Here is a 17,011-nt window from a genome sequence, read left to right as displayed (position 1 = left end):
CACACACACACACACACAAAAGGCGGAGCAGTATGTCCTGTATGTCCCTTACACACACACACACACACACACACACACACACACACACACACACACACACACACACACAAAGGCGGAGCAGTATGTCCTGTATGTCCCTTACACACACACACACACACACACACACACACACACACACACACACACACACACACACACACACACAAAGGCGGAGCAGTATGTCCTGTATGTCCCTTACCGGCTAACGTATCTCTAGATGGAGCATGAACATGGAGCGTCTACCCCAGTTCATGTAAAAGGCAAATATTAAATTTCCAGCCAATAGGAATTCTTGAAATTGATGGTGGTGGTAAATATTCAGTTTGTGAACGGGGCAACACAGATTTAGATTATGAACAACTAAACACGTTACACACCGGGACCTTTGAAGCCAGAAGCTCCAAAGTTTAATTCTACATGAATCTATCTTTGTGTTTAACCTCCCGATGGAGCACAAAGTAGACCCAGGTCTTGTTTTCAGCTTCATTTAATGCGTCTAAAATCGTTGGGAAACACATTTACAGGTAAGAAGGATATAGCCTACACATGTTTTGAGATTAGAGCTGGGCAATATATCAATATTACATTGATATCGTGATATGAGACTAGATATCGTCTTAGATTTTGGATATCGTGATATGACATAAGTGTCTTCTTCTGGTTTTAAAGGCTGCGTTACAGTAAGTGATGTACTTTTCTGAACTTACCAGACTGTTCTAGCTGTTCTATTATTTACCTTTACCCACTTAGTTATTATACAATACATATGATCATTATGTCCACATTACTGATGATTATGTATCTAAAATCTAAGCGTGAAGATATTTTGTTAAAGCACAATTCTCAATCCTAGAATATTGCCGCAATATCGATATCGAGGTATTTGGTCAAGAATATGGTGATATCTGATTTTCTCCATATCGCCCAGTCCTATTTGAGCCCCTTGAATGGTTATTTTGACCTCTTTTTGGGGAGTGGGTTGTCTTTCATCTATTTTGAAGGGAGACAAATCTACTTCTTCTAAATATTGTGGGGGGGGGGGACATATATTCTATGCATTCCCCCCACCCCCGGAAATCTACGCCTATATACAAATGATCCCACACAGTTTTTCACTATCATAAATGGTTTGATTGGCTGTTTGACGTCATTTCAAAGGTTATGTGCATATTGTTGAATGACTGAAGCAGTTTAAATAAACAAAGACGCGTGACCTGTCGGTGACCTCTGACCGGGTGTAAATCTGGCTCTCTGATTGGCTGAGCACACAGACGGACACACACACACAGCCAGAGAAAGATGGCGGCTCAGGTGTCCGCGGTGCTACGGCTGCTGCTGCTGCTAGGACTCCTGGCGGCTCCCGGTCTCTGCTCCGCCGGTTCCGCCGGCTCAGGGCCGGACGCTGCGCGCGGCATGGCGCAACTGCAGCGCGTGCGGAGCCTCGCCGCGCACACCGGGTACGGAGGATGTTGGGCGCGAGCTCTGGAGCACCTGGACACGCGCTGCAGGGATATGACGTCGGAGAGCCAGAGCCGGATCGCGCTCAGCTTCACGTACTGTCACCTGAGCAGGTAAATCAAGCACACGGAAACACACACACACACACACTCACACACACATAGCAGATCTGCCAACTTTTCAAAAAACCTTGGATTGAGATTTGGTGGGACCAACCAAAATTCTGCCTCGTACAAAGCAATTTTTTTGGCTCATTCAGCATCATTACCGTAAAGCAAAAAATACATACTAATAATAATATATATATATATATATATATATATATATATATATATATATATATATATATATATATATATATATATCAAATTAATAATGGAACAGTGACTTCAAATGGTAGTCGACAACCACTGATTTACATACATTCTAATCCTTCAAAAACTAAATAAATAGAAATTACCACTTTTTTGGACACCAGGGGGAACTGGTGGCCAAAGACTAAACCTCATTAGATTAGGCAGTGAGGGAAATTAATTCTTCAATCAAGGCCTCTCCCCACCACAAGGTGCAGCAGAAAATACACTGAAAAATTACCAACAGCAAGACCAAAGACACAGCATGGCTCATTCTGTGCATGTGTCATATCACAGCCTTTCTCAAACTGTTTTTGTGCCAAGGCCCAGTAATGTTTGGCCCTCATCCTCTGTGCCCCACTTACTGTATGTCATTTTTTTTTGGGAAAAGAAAGTCTATTATATTTAGGTGCTAAATAACGTCTGCAAGCATTTAGAGATGCATATAGTGGCCCAAAGTTTCCTAGTATCTGCCCCCCCCCTGGTGAGCTGGCACAAATATCTGGACCAGTCACAGCTGCATATCATTTTGAGCATTAAACGCTGAATTTTTACGTACCTGTTTCTACCCTTTTCTACATCAATTTATGCTGAAAACAATTGAAAATATAGAACAATAATGCCCTGAGGCATTCTGTATTCCTTTCACCTATTCTCTTGTAGATCATCTTTTTCTAATTTAACGTTATCGCTGCTGAGTCAACACACGTGTAGGCCTAATTTACTCTTTCCTCCTCTTTTGCGTCTTTGGTTGGGGAATTAAATCTCTTTAAATGTGCATGTGGCACTTATTTATGTGAATCATACATTAATTCATTTTAATTAATTTATAAACTCCTGGACTTCAGTTAGCTCAGATGTGTTTCAACAAGATTTACAACTTTGTGCACATTCAAAATATAACTCCTCCCATCTGTGTTCTCTGAGATTTGGGGAGTTGTAATGTAGTCTCCTGTGCATGGTATTGCTCCGCTGATATGGTAGTATGCATCTCATTCATACCGTCTGACCAACACAGAGGCCCATTTCGGCTATTTTGCAGCGGCACTGTGGCTCCGTCCGGCTCTTGGCTCCTCCCAAGGGGATTGCGATTGGTTTAAAGAAATGCCAATAAACCAGAGCACGTTTTCTCCCATCCAGGAATGCTGTGTGGACTAGCCAGACCTTCCTCCGCAGCGCTGTGGAGGAAAATCTGGCAATGTGAGACTAGTTTGTAGCTAACTGACAGTTTACATCCGGCGCTGTCACAAGGACAAAATATTAAATATTTGTACTTTAGTATTTCTGTTGCCTGCTACTTTATATCCTACTGCAGTTCATTTAAATTATTTTTTTTATAAACAAAGTATAAATGAAAGAATTCTTTATTAGAGAATTTTTGTTTAGAAAATCTCTCCCTCTGTCAGCTCAGGCAGGGATTTCCCACCTTGCCCCGAGGGGTCAGAGGTCAGCAGGTGTACAGGTGGAATGGATGCTGTGGCCTTTAACACCTACACCGAGTTCTTCACCCACACTCACTCCATCTGTCACTTCCTGCAGTCTGAAGCCTGGCAGAGCCGCGCGGAGAACACCATGTACAGGTAACACACACACAGGTAACAACCACACACACACAGGTAACAACCACACACACACAGCCACACACACACAGGTAACAACCACAGGCCGTAGAGAACACCATTTACAGATAACACACACAGGTAACAACCACACACACACAGGTAACAACCACAGGCTGTAGAGAACACCATGTACAGGTAACACACACACACAGGTAACAACCACACACACACAGGTAACAACCACACACACACAGGTAACAACCACAGGCTCTAGAGAACACCATGTACAGGTAACACACACACACAGGTAACAACCACACACACACACACAACACACACACACACACACACACACACACACACACACACACACACACACACACAGGTAACAACCACAGGCTGTAGAGAACACCATGTACAGGTAACAACCACACACACACACAGGTAACAACCACACACACATAGGTAACAACCACACACACACAGGTAACAACCACAGGCTGTAGAGAACACCATGTACAGGTAACACACACACACCAGGTAACAACCACACACACACAGGTAACAACCACACACACACACACAACAACCACAGGCTGTAGAGAACACCATGTACAGGTAACACACAGACACACAGGTAACAACCACACACACACACACACACACACACACACACACACAGGTAACAACCACAGGCTGTAGAGAACACCATGTACAGGTAACACACACACAGGTAACAACCACACACACACACACACACACACACACACACACACACGTAACAACCACAGGCTGTAGAGAACACCATGTACAGGTAACAACCACACACACACACAGGTAACAACCACACACACATAGGTAACAACCACACACACACAGGTAACAACCACAGGCTGTAGAGAACACCATGTACAGGTAACACACAGACACACAGGTAACAACCACACACACACACACACACACACACACACACACACAGGTAACAACCACAGGCTGTAGAGAACACCATGTACAGGTAACACACACACAGGTAACAACCACACACACACAGGTAACAACCACACACACACAGGTAACAACCACAGGCTGTAGAGAACACCATGTACAGGTAACACACACACACAGGTAACAACCACACACACACACACACACACACACACACACACGTAACAACCACAGGCTGTAGAGAACACCATGTACAGGTAACAACCACACACACACACAGGTAACAACCACACACACAGGTAACAACCACAGGCTGTAGAGAACACCATGTACAGGTAACACACACACAGGTAACAACCACACACACAGGTAACAACCACAGGCTGTAGAGAACACCATGTACAGGTAACACACACACAGGTAACAACCACACACACACACACACAGGTAACAACCACACACACACAGGTAACAACCACAGGCTGTAGAGAACACCATGTACAGGTGTGTGTGTGTGTGTGTGTGTGTGTGTGTGTGTGTGTGTGTGTGTGTGTGTGTGTGTGTGTGTGTGTGTGTGTGTCAGGTTGACTGAGAGCTCTGCAGGTGTAGCTGAGCAGCTGCTGTCCTCCAGGCAGATGGCCGAGGATCTGATGGATGCTCAGGCCGCTGCGTTACAGGCGCAGCAGGAGATCCTGAACAACGGAGAGGAGCTGAGAGTCACCCTGAGAGACTCTACCCAGGGTAAACAAAACCCACACGCATACAACCTTAAGACCCAACACAGTAGCTAATTTTCCATTCCATGTGTTTGTTCATGTTTCACAAAGATAGAAATAATATCACATCAATACAGGGATAGTAGTATACAGCTGTTAAAACATAATAAAATATATGACACACTGGTATCGGATCGGTACTCGGTATCGGGCGATACACAAGTTCAGGTATCGGAATCGGTATCGGGAAGCAAAAAATGGTATCGGACCATCTCTACTTAAGACCCAACACAGTAGCTAATTTTCCATCCACTTGTCAATCGAATTATCTGAAGTTCGGTAAAAAAAAAACTCCTGCGCATAAAGCTGATCGTGAAAGTGTGTTTCCATCCGACGGCTTTAAAGCGAATAAAAACCTGTTGCGTGATGACGTCACGTGCTGCTGTGCGATTAAATTGGTATATCGAATTGATTTGACACATTTTAAGGTGTTTCCGTTCATTTTCGCACTGAATCGCACAACATTCACCCAAACATTTTGCTAGACAAAAGTAGTAGTTGTTAATATCAGAAGCTGCGATGGGCCTTTGGCCGAGGATCTGATCCAGCTCATCAGAAAGGTGGAACTTGTCTTTTATTTTCCCTCCGGCACCGCTGAGAGACAACTCTCTTATTTTTGAGACATGTATCTCTGTTAGAGCTCCTTCCATTCACTCTGCGGGACGTCCCACGGCTTGTCCTAACTTTTGTTGGTAGATTATGGCATTTCTTAGATTTTTGCTATCTAAAATAGCCGTTATATTTTGCTCGTAAATTAAATTCAAGAAGTCTCTCGTCTCTTCGCTCGTCCACTTACATCATGTCTTTGTTGACACCCGCCGTGTGTGCAAACGGAGCGGAAATACTGGGCGGAAATGGACTACAACTTCTTCTTCTTCTTTGTTTTATGGCGGGTTGCAACCATAAAATGACCTAAAACTTAATCGCAACTCATTAATTTATTCGGCAAATAACGTTTCCATCAGCGTTTATCGCATAAGCCGTATATATATATATCGATCAAGAGAAAATCCGATGAGACCGAACATATTTCCTTTTGAGTCGATATTCATGAAATTCAATCGAATTTTACTGTTTCCATGACGGCACTTTTCATTCGATATCACTTAATTCGGATAAAAACGTGTGGATGGAAACATATACATGTAGAAACTTTCCTGAAGGGTTAAAAAAAAAAAACTCTAGTGGCCACAATCGCCCAACGCAGCTTTAACTCCCTTTATTTACTGATGATGGAGCTACTCTTCCTGGGGTCATTATGTCATAACAATATTACATCCATCCATAACATTTATATTCACAACCAGTTCGCTCCAGATTATGCGATCAAATAATTCAACGCATAATCAGCCTTTTTCAAATACGTCTCACTTTCGGCGCATAAATTGTCGATTTCCGCATAAAATATGCGTGGCTTGCATGATTTCATAATCTCCGCATTTTCGTTGCAAAAAAGTCCCATTATATATCTTAGCAGAAAGTTGAAAAATGTTGCGTTTATTGTGCGTTCTTTTTGTCTTGTAATCGCGACTAGTAGCTCGAAAAACGAATAACCCGCGGGGTTGTTGGGTTCTTTTTGTCACACGATACTACGAGTCGGAGAAAAGATGGATCTTTGTAACATTTTTAGTAATATTTAGGATTCTATTCACCCAGTTATTGACATATTACACTAATATATTTCACAGTTTGATACATGAAAATTAGGTTTTGATTAACGTTAACTTGTCTGTCTGTGTGTCTGTCTGTCTGTCTCTGTCCCTGTGTGTCTGTCTGTCTCTCTCCTGTCTGTCTGTCTGTCTGTCTCTCCCCACCTGTCTGTCTGTCTCTCCACCTGTGTGTGTGTGTCTCTCTCCTGTCTGTCTCTCTCCTGTCTGTCTGTCTGTGTGTCGGTCTGTCTCTCTCCTGTCTGTCTGTGTGTCTTTGTGTCTGTCTGTCTCTCTCCTGTCTGTCTGTCTGTCTGTCTGTGTGTCTGTCTGTCTCTCTCCTGTCTGTCTGTCTGTATGTGTGTCTGTGTGTCTTTGTGTCTGTCTGTCTCTCTCCTGTCTGTCTGTGTGTCTGTCTCTCTCTCTCCTGTCTGTCTATCTGTCTGTGTGTCTGTCTGTCTCTCTCCTGTCTGTCTGTGTGTCTGTCTGTCTGTGTGTCTGTCTGTCTCTGTGTGTCTGTCGGTCTCTCTCCGGTCTGTCTCTCTCCTGTCTGTGTGTCTGTGTATGTGTCTGTCTGTCTGTGTGTGTGTCTGTGTTTGTATGTCTTTCTCCTGTCTGTCTGTCTGTATGTGTTTGTATGTCTCTCTCCTGTCTGTCTGTCTGTCTGTCTGTCTGTGTCTGTCTGTGTATCTGTCTGTCTCTCTCCTGTCTGTCTGTCTGTCTGTCTCTCTCCTGTCTGTCTGTCTGTCTGTCTGTCTGTCTGTCTGTCTGTCTCTCTCCTGTCTGTCTGTGTGTCTGGCTGTCTCTCTGTCTGTCTCTCTCCTGTCTGTCTGTCTGTCTGTCTGTCTCTCTCCTGTCTGTCTGTCTCTCCACCTGTGTGTGTGTGTCTCTCCTGTCTGTCTGTCTGTCTGTCTGTGTGTCTTTGTGTCTGTCTGTCTCTCTCCTGTCTGTCTGTCTCTCCACCTGTGTGTGTGTCTCTCTCCTGTCTGTCTGTCTGTGTGTCTATCTGTCTGTCTGTGTGTCTGTCTGTCTCTCTCCTGTCTGTCTGTGTGTATGTGTGTCTGTCTGTCTCTCTCCTGTCTGTCTGTCTGTGTGTCTCTCTCCTGTCTGTCTGTCTGTCTGTGTGTCTGTCTGTCTCTCTCCTGTCTGTGTCTGTCTGTCTCTCCTGTCTGTCTGTCCTTGTGTCTGTCTGTCTCTCTCCTGCCTGTCTGTCTGTGTGTCTGTCTTTCTGTCTATGTGTCTGTCTGTCTCTCTCCTGTCTGTCTGTCTGTCTGTCTGTCTGTCTGTGTGTGTGTCTGTCTGTCTGTCTGTCTTTCTGTCTGTGTGTCTGTCTGTCTGTCTCTCTCCTGTCTGTGTGTCTGTGTGTCTGTCTGTCTCTCTCCTGTCTCTCTGTCTGTCTGTCTCTCTCTCTCTCCTGTCTGTGTGTCTGTTTGTCTGTCTTTCTCTCTCCTGTCTCTCTGTCTGTCTGTCTCTCTCTCTCCTGTCTGTGTCTGTCTGTCTGTCTGTCTGTCTGTCTGGGTCTCTGTCTGTCTGTCTGTATCTCTCCTGTCTGTCTGTCTGTGTCTGTCTGTCTGTCTGTCTGTCTGTCTGTCTGTCTGGGTCTCTGTCCGTCTGTCTGTCTCTCTCCTGTCTGTCTGTCTGTCTGTGTGTCTGTCTGTCTGTCTGTCTGTCTGTCTGTCTGTGTGTCAGGTCTGCGTTCTGTGTTCTCTGACCTCAGCAGTGCCTCCAGGAGCCAGCAGGTGGCGCTGTCTGAACTCTTTAACAGAGTTTCCTTCCTGCAGAGCTTCCTGCTGATGGAGGCCCACAGTCTGAGCTCCTGCTGCTACAACGCTGCTGCGCTCTGCACCTCCTTCCTCCTCACCTCCACCCAGCGCTCCTCTAGAGCCAGGTAACTCCTCCCCTCACCCAGCGCTCCTCTAGAGCCAGGTAACCTCCCCCCCTCCAGCCAGTGCTCCTCTAGAGCCAGGTAACTCCTCCCCCCCCTCACCCAGCGCTCCTCTAAAGCCAGGTAACTCCTCCCGCTCCACCCAGCGCTCCTCTAGAGCCAGGTAACTCCTCCTCACCTCCACCCAGCGCTCCTCTAGAGCCAGGTAACTCCTCCCCCCTCACCCAGCGCTCCTCTAGAGCCAGGTAACTCCTCCCCCCTCCAGCCAGTGCTCCTCTAGAGCCAGGTAACTCCTCCCCCCTCACCCAGCGCTCCTCTAAAGCCAGGTAACTCCTCCCACTCCACCCAGCGCTCCTCTAGAGCCAGGTAACTCCTCCTCACCTCCACCCAGCGCTCCTCTAGAGCCAGGTAACTCCTCCTCACCTCCACCCAGCGCTCCTCTAGAGCCAGGTAACTCCTCCTCACCTCCACCCAGCGCTCCTCTAGAGCCAGGTAACTCCTCCCCCTCCACCCAGCGCTCCTCTAGAGCCAGGTAACTCCTCCCCCCTCACCCAGGGCTCCTCTAGAGCCAGGTAACTCCTCCTCACCTCCACCCAGCGCTCCTCTAGAGCCAGGTAACTCTCCTCACCTCCACCCAGCGCTCCTCTAGAGCCAGGTAACTCCTCCTCACCTCCACCCAGCGCTCCTCTAGAGCCAGGTAACTCCTCCTCACCTCCACCCAGCGCTCCTCTAGAGTCAGGTAACTCCTCCTCACCTCCACCCAGCGCTCTTCTAGAGCCAGGTAACTCCTCCCCCCTCACCCAGCGCTCCTCTAGAGCCAGGTAACTCCTCCTCACCTCCACCCAGCGCTGCTCTAGAGCCAGGTAACTCCTCCCCCCTCCACCCAGCACTCCTCTAGAGCCAGGTAACTCCTCCCCCTCCACCCAGCGCTCTTCTAGAGCCAGGTAACTCCTCCTCACCTCCACCCAGCGCTCCTCTAGAGCTAAGTAACTCCTCCTCACCTCCACCCAGCGCTCCTCTAGAGCCAGGTAACTCCTCACCCCTCACCCAGCGCTCCTCTAGAGCCAGGTAACTCCTCCTCACCTCCACCCAGCGTTCCTCTAGAGCCAGGTAACTCCTCCCCCCCCACCCAGCGCTCCTCTAGAGCCAGGTAACTCCTCCCCCCTCACCCAGCGCTCCTCTAGAGCCAGGTAACTCCTCCTCACCTCCACCCAGCGCTCCTCTAGAGCCAGGTAACTCCTCCCCCCTCCACCCAGCACTCCTCTAGAGCCAGGTAACTCCTCCCACTCCACCCAGCGCTCCTCTAGAGCCAGGTAACTCCTCCTCACCTCCACCCAGCGCTCCTCTAGAGCCAGGTAACTCCTCCTCACCTCCACCCAGCGCTCCTCTAGAGCCAGGTAACTCCTCCTCACCTCCACCCAGCGCTCCTCTAGAGCCAGGTAACTCCTCCTCACCTCCACCCAGCGCTCCTCTAGAGCCAGGTAACTCCTCCTCTCACCTCCACCCAGCTCCTCTAGAGCCAGGTAACTCCTCCTCTCCTCCACCCAGCGCTCCTCTAGACCTAAGTAACTCCTCCTCACCTCCACCCAGCGCTCCTCTAGAGCCAGGTAACTCTTCCTCACCTCCACCCAGCGCTCCTCTAGAGCCAGGTAACTCCTCCTCACCTCCACCCAGCGCTCCTCTAGAGCCCAGGTAACTCCTCCCCCCTCACCCAGCGCTCCTCTAGAGCCAGGTAACTCCTCCTCACCTCCACCCACCGCTCCTCTAGAGCCAGGTAACTCCTCCTCACCTCCACCCAGCGCTCCTCTAGAGCCAGGTAACTCCTCCCCACCTCCACCCAGCGCTCCTCTAGAGCCAGGTAACTCCTCCTCACCTCCACCCAGCGCTCCTCTAGAGCCAGGTAACTCCTCCTCACCTCCACCCAGCGCTCCTCTAGAGCCAGGTAACTCCTCCCCCCCTCCACCCAGCGCTCCTCTAGAGCCAGGTAACTCCTCCTCACCTCCACCCAGCGCCCTCTAGAGCCAGGTAACTCCTCCTCACCTCCACCCAGCGCTCCTCTAGAGCCAGGTAACTCCTCCTCACCTCCACCCAGCGCTCCTCTAGAGCCAGGTAACTCCTCCTCACCTCCACCCAGCGCTCCTCTAGAGCCAGGTAACTCCTCCCCCCTCCACCCAGCGCTCCTCTAGAGCCAGGTAACTCCTCCCCCCTCCACCCAGCGCTCCTCTAGAGCCAGGTAACTCCTCCTCACCTCCACCCAACGCTCCTCTAGAGCCAGGTAACTCTCCTCACCTCCACCCAGCGCTCCTCTAGAGCCAGGTAACTCCTCCTCACCTCCACCCAGCGCTCTTCTAGAGCCAGGTAACTCCTCCTCACCTCCACCCAGCGCTCCTCTAGAACCAAGTAACTCCTCCTCACCTCCACCCAGCGCTCCTCTAGAGCCAGGTGACTCCTCCTCACCTCCACCCAGCGTTCCTCTAGAGCCAGGTAATTCCTCCTCACCTCCACCCAGCGCTCCTCTAGAGCCAGGTAACTCCTCCCCCCCACCCAGCGCTCCTCTAGAGCCAGGTAACTCCTCCTCACCTCCACCCAGCGCTCCTCTAGAGCCAGGTAACTCCTCCTCACCTCCACCCAGCGCTCCTCTAGAGCCAGGTAACTCCTCCCCCTCCACCCAGCGCCCTCTAGAGCCAGGTAACTCCTCCCCTCACCCAGCGCTCCTCTAGAGCCAGGTAACTCCTCCCACCTCCACCCAGCGCTCCTCTAGAGCCAGGTAACTCCTCCTCACCTCCACCCAGCGCTCTTCTAGAGCCAGGTAACTCCTCCTCACCTCCACCCAGCGCTCTCTAGAGCCAGGTAACTCCTCCTCACCTCCACCCAGCGCTCCTCTAGAGCCAGGTAACTCCTCCTCACCTCCACCCAGCGCTCCTCTAGAGCCAGGTAACTCCTCCCCACCTCCACCCAGCGCTCCTCTAGAGCCAGGTAACTCCTCCCCCTCCACCCAGCGCTCCTCTAGAGCCAGGTAACTCCTCCCCTCCACCCAGCGCTCCTCTAGAGCCAGGTAACTCCTCCTCACCTCCACCCAGCGCTCCTCTAGAGCCAGGTAACTCCTCCTCACCTCCACCCAGCGCTCCTCTAGAGCCCCCTGAACTCCTCCTCACCTCCACCCAGCGCTCCTCTGGAGCCCCTGAACTCCTCCTCACCTCCACCCAGCGCTCCTCTGAGCCAGGTGACTCCTCCTCACCTCCACCCAGCGCTCCTCTAAAGCCAGGTAACTCCTCCTCACCTCCACCCAGCGCTCCTCTAGAAGCCAGGTAACTCCTCCTCACCTCCACCTCCACCCCTCTAGAGCCAGGTAACTCCTCCTCTCCAGAGCCTAGGCCAGGTAACTCCTCACCTCCACCCAGCGCTCCTCTAGAGCCAGGTAACTCCTTCTAGAGTTCTTCACTATTCAGTTATGTACTTAAGTGTGTGTGTGTGTGTGTGTGTTTGTCTGTGTGTGTGTGTGTGTGTGTGTCTTTGTCTCTGTGTGTGTGTTTGTCTGTGTGTCTGTGTGTGTGTGTGTGTGTGTGTGTGTGTGTGTGTGTGTGTGTGTGTGTGTGTGTGTGTGTGTGTGTAGGTTGGCGTTGCTGACTCTGGTGTGTTTGAACTTCTACCTGGAGAGGAAGATCTACCAGTTTGTGATGAACTCTGATCATCCTGAGCACAAACACATGGTCAGTACGTTAGAGCTGAGTGCCTCGTCGTTAGAACCCGTGTGTGTGTGTGTGTGTGTGTGTGTGTGTGTGTGTGTGTGTGTGGAGCTGATCAGTGTGTATGTGAGTGTGTTGCTGCACTTCATGCTGTGTGTTGTCGTTATAACCCCTGTGCGTGTGTGTCTGTCTGTCTGTCTGTCTGTCTGTCTGTCTGTCTGTCTGTCTGTCTGTCTGTCTGTCTGGGAGCTCATCAGTGTGTTGCGCCGCTTCATGCTGTGTGTTGGGGTGTGTGTCCTGTGTGTGTGTGTGTGTGTGTGTGTGTGTGTGTGTGTGTGTGTGTGTGTGTGTGTGTGTGTGTGTGTGTGTGCGCGTTTGCAGGAGCTTGTCAGTGTGTATGTGAGTGTGTTGCGGCGCTTCATGCTGTGTGTTGTCGTTATAACCCCTGTGTGTGTGTGTGTGTGTGTGTGTGTGTGTGTGTGTGTGTGCAGGAGCTGGTCAGTGTGTATGTGAGTGTGTTGAGGCGCTTCATGCTGTGTGTTGGGGTGTGTGTCCTGCTGTGTGTGTGTGTTCGTTACAGAGACCCGCTGCAGCAGAGTCTGCAGCTGCTGCAGCAGCTCAGGGAGACCCAGAGGAGTCTGCAGGAGGCGCTGCAGCACGCAGGTCAGTCCTGGAGAGAGAGAGAGACACACTCGGGCTGTCTGTCTGTCTGTCTGTCTGTATAACTCTCTGACTGTCTGTCTGACTGTCTGTCTGTCTGTGTAACTCTCTCTGTCTAACTCTTTGTCTGACTGACTGTCTGATTCCAGGCCTGTGTAACTCTCTCTGTCTCTCTAACTTTCTGTCTGACTCTGTCTGTCTGACTGTCTGTCTGACTGTCTGTCTGTCTAACTCTGACTGACTGTAACTCTCCGTCAGTCTGTCTAACTCTGTGTCTGTCTGTCTAACTGTCTGTCTGTCTGCAGAGTCTTTGGGGGAGCAACAGCAGAAGAATCAGCTGGCTCTGAAGGTGAGAGCAGATTTGAACATGTGATGTCCGAGAGGTGAAAGACGTAGATCTATGAACGTAGACTAATGCATGTGTGTTTGTGGAGGCAGGAGATTTATCCATAATTAAGTTATTTCTTTCTTGCTTTCTTAAATACAAAACCTTTTTAATAAAATGCACAGGTGGCCTAAAAAAGGCTATGAGGCCTGTAAAAGGAACCCACCTAACAACTGTACATATTAACTTACAAATTAACATAACTATTTTTAAACTAACTTACCTCTTGTGATAATGAATTCAACACTTTTGTAACAGTAAATTAATGTTAAACACCTTCTTCATCTGTACAATGTCCGCCCCGAGATGGCAACGGCAGAGACGCTACGTAAATTCATAAGCATTATTTTAATAGTTCGTTCTTTGTTTTTTTTGTCTCATTTGCAATGTTTTTTGGTCTCGCTTTCAATGTTTTTTTTGGTCTCCTTTTCAATGTTTTTTTGTCTCGTTTTCAATGTTTTTTTGTCTCCTTTTTCAATGTTTTTTTGTCCCGTTTTCAATGTTTTTTTGTCTCGTTTTCAATGTTTTTTGGTCTCGCTTTCAATGCTTTTTTCTCATTTTCAATGTTTTTCGTCTCCGTTTTCAATGTTTTTTTTGGTCTCCTTTTCAATGTTTTTTTGTCTCCTTTTTCAATGTTTTTTGGTCTCCTTTTTCAATGTTTTTTTTGTCTCATTTTTCAATGTTTTTTTTTGTCTTCTTTTTCAATGTTTTTTGGTCTCATTTTCAATGTTTTTGTTTCTTTTTTCGGGACAACTTTTGACGTTTTTTTTTTTTTTCCAAAGTTTTTGTTGGTTCTTTCTGAGTTTTGTCGCCTTTTTTTCACACTGGTTTATAGCGGGGTTTTTTTCGAGTTCTGCGTGTATTTCTCTATGGAAGAGAACCAGTGATGTCACAGAGGGGAAGGTTACTTCCTGTCACATCTCTTCCAGAGGAGGTCCGAGAGTAGAAGAAGAGAGGAGGCGCTGCGGAGGCGAGAGGAGATAAAAAGAGAAGAAGAGGAGGAGGAGGAAGAGGAAGAGGAGGAGTGCAGCACGTTGGTGTGTCCGACCACAGACCAACCAGACCGGTCTCACCTCTCTCACATCGGTCGGTACCTGTCTCTCTGTTGACGGTTAGATATTTATGGTCCCATGAGGGAGATTTGTTTTCAGTCTGTTTCATTCACATGGCAATATACACGGACAAATACATCACCAGAGCTACGTATAGGGTTGGGTATCGGTTAGTTTGTTTCCGATACCGGTGCCTGAACCAATAAAAGAACAGCACAAAACAACAGTCGGCTATATTAAAGAAGGGCTTGTTTATCGCTACGGACATATGGTAATAATTAACAATAACTTATTTTACCAGTAAATTGCTTTTAAATGACAAAAACAACCACCAGATGGGGAAAGGGTATTTAACAATAACTTTGAATGCATCGCGAGGCTGTAGGTGACCAGTTTCAAGTGAACGCACAGTCTGTGTTGTTTTTCCGACAGTCACACTTTAAACCGTTTAGCTCTCAGCATTTTAACCGTGTTTAACCAGCTGCTAGCTAACGCTAGGCTAACGTTACCTGCTACTAAGTGTAGTGGTAACTAGCATCACATGCAGCGATGCTTCTGTTGCCTGTAACATCTGTTTCAGAGCATCAGAGAGCAGTAATACTCGTAATACTGGACCAATGTCAAAGATTGTTGTTCCCATCAGTCACTTTGACACAAGAACACATACAGTTTGGACACACCTTCTCATTCAATGCATTTACTTTATTTTCATGACTATTTACATTGTAGATTCTCACTGAAGGCATCAACGCTATGAATGAACACATATGGAATTATGTACTTAACAAAAAAGTGTGAAATAACTGAAAACATGTCTTATATTTTAGATTCTTCAAAGTAGTCACCCTTTGCTTTTTTTGATAACTCTGCAAACCCTTGGTGTTCTCTCAATGAGCTTCATGAGGTAGTCACCTGAAATGGTTTTACCTTCACAGGTGTGCTTTGTCAGGGTTAATTAGTGGAATTATTTCCCTTATTAATAAAAAAAGCAAAGGGTGGCTACTTTGAAGAATCTAAAATATAAGACATGTTTTCAGTTATTTCACACTTTTTTGTTAAGTACATAATTCCATATGTGTTCATTCATAGTTTTGATGCCTTCAGTGAGAATCTACAATGTAAATAGTCATGAAAATAAAAAGGAAACACATTGAATGAGAAGGTGTGTCCAAACTTTTGGCCTGTACTGTAGGAACATAGGGGTCCAGGCTGTAGTTACCCTTAGCTGGACCCCTTCTAGTCCCAATGCTGTCTCTCCTCTCTGTTCCTGTTAACAGTTTGAGTGTGTATTTGTACTGCAGGTTGGAGTACCGACCGTATTCTTAGCAGTACGGTGAACAGCTCGGCAGCTGACATCGCCCTGCAGCCATACGACACCCACAGTGCCTCAGCGCGGAGTCCCGCTACCCACAATGCCTCAGCGCGGAGTCCCGCTACCCACAATGCCTCAGCGCGGAGTCCCGCTACCCAGAATGCCTCAGTCAGGCGTCCTCGCCGCTCCTCGTCCTCCGCCCCTGTGGTCTACAGCATCCTGGTGGAGGATCATCAGGTACATCTGATCTGATCCCAGATTATCTGAGAGTCTGGGCTCGGTCTCCCGTGGTAACAGGTTAGAGCGTGCACTAAAACTAGAAATATAACCAAGGCCTGTTTTTCACGCAACACGCAAGCGTGTTGGAAGCGTTTCCCGGCAAAATAGAATATGAAAAGATGTTTATATGTCATTTAGACACAAATACATATTCATAAATGTGAGCTTAGAATTATAAGGTTCTATCCCCGTTTAGGGTAGTTCTGAGATATTGAGCATCAAAGTTTTTACATCCCAGCTGGCAAAAATGTTATGTAGTATATCATTTTATTAATAACTAACTAACAAAATATTTTTTTTTACAAAAATAACACCACACAGGCATTAATAAACACCTAATGGATCAGATTATGTCAAAAACTCAATGTCGACCAAAAGTGGAGATAACCTTATAATTCTGAGCTCACGATTAATGACATGTTGATGTTTGAAAGTCTCGAGGTTTCGATATAAATGCAGATATATCGATTTTCTAATATTGCACCTGTCAATCCAGAAGGAAATATTCTGGAGCCTTTTTTGCCGTCAATACTGCCGACCTGGTGTCTTTGCTCTAATCGGATCAGTATATATATATATTTATGTTTATGGGAAACCTCCATGTGTCCAGACAAGGCTAGCAGCAGCAGCAGAGCCGCGTCAGACACCTTTCTGGAGGGAAAGACGTAGAAAACACCACGCAGGCAGCGTGCAGGAGGCCTAAGTTTAGTTTTAGAGCAGCGAGGCCCATTGTTCTGTGACCTAAAATGACTGCTTTTGTCAAAGGAGTCTGGTGTGTGTGTGTGTATATATATATATATATATATACTGTATATAATACACAATACACAGCGTGGATTTAATGATACTTTTAGGGGGGAAACCCCTCAGATGTGGTGGGTCCTGACTCTGACCTCTGCTCTTCTCTCTTCTCATATCTTCATCTTCATCCTCCTCTTCCTCTCCTTGCTGCTGATTGGTCAGCCTCGATACA

General features: G+C 47.7%; 1 protein-coding gene across 3 annotated transcripts in view; it reads left to right on the top strand.

The window, feature by feature from the left end:
• Positions 1 to 1,294: 1,294 nt before the first annotated feature.
• The window catches only part of LOC114558214 (uncharacterized), a 15,863-nt gene continuing 146 nt past the window's right edge, over positions 1,295 to 17,011 (top strand). The window contains exons 1-10 of one of the 3 annotated variants that reach the window (XM_028582030.1): positions 1,295 to 1,610; positions 3,257 to 3,430; positions 4,941 to 5,098; positions 8,469 to 8,667; positions 12,278 to 12,374; positions 12,842 to 13,013; positions 13,316 to 13,359; positions 14,325 to 14,481; positions 15,749 to 15,996; positions 17,002 to 17,011. The exon at positions 17,002 to 17,011 is cut by the window's right edge and continues 146 nt beyond it. In XM_028582030.1, coding sequence (XP_028437831.1) covers positions 1,339 to 1,610; positions 3,257 to 3,430; positions 4,941 to 5,098; positions 8,469 to 8,667; positions 12,278 to 12,374; positions 12,842 to 13,013; positions 13,316 to 13,359; positions 14,325 to 14,481; positions 15,749 to 15,996; positions 17,002 to 17,011 — 1,531 coding nt within the window. In that variant the 5' untranslated portion in view covers positions 1,295 to 1,338. Of the gene's footprint in view, positions 1,611 to 3,256; positions 3,431 to 4,940; positions 5,099 to 8,468; positions 8,668 to 12,277; positions 12,375 to 12,841; positions 13,014 to 13,315; positions 13,360 to 14,324; positions 14,482 to 15,748; positions 16,057 to 17,001 lie in introns of all 3 variants that reach the window. The other 2 variants (XM_028582032.1, XM_028582031.1) reach the window with 2 other exon arrangements.

This window comes from Perca flavescens, chromosome 7 (genome assembly GCF_004354835.1).
Source record: "Perca flavescens isolate YP-PL-M2 chromosome 7, PFLA_1.0, whole genome shotgun sequence".
Classification (NCBI taxonomy): Eukaryota; Metazoa; Chordata; class Actinopteri; order Perciformes; family Percidae; genus Perca; species Perca flavescens.
This window is presented reverse-complemented; position numbering and strand designations above follow the sequence as displayed.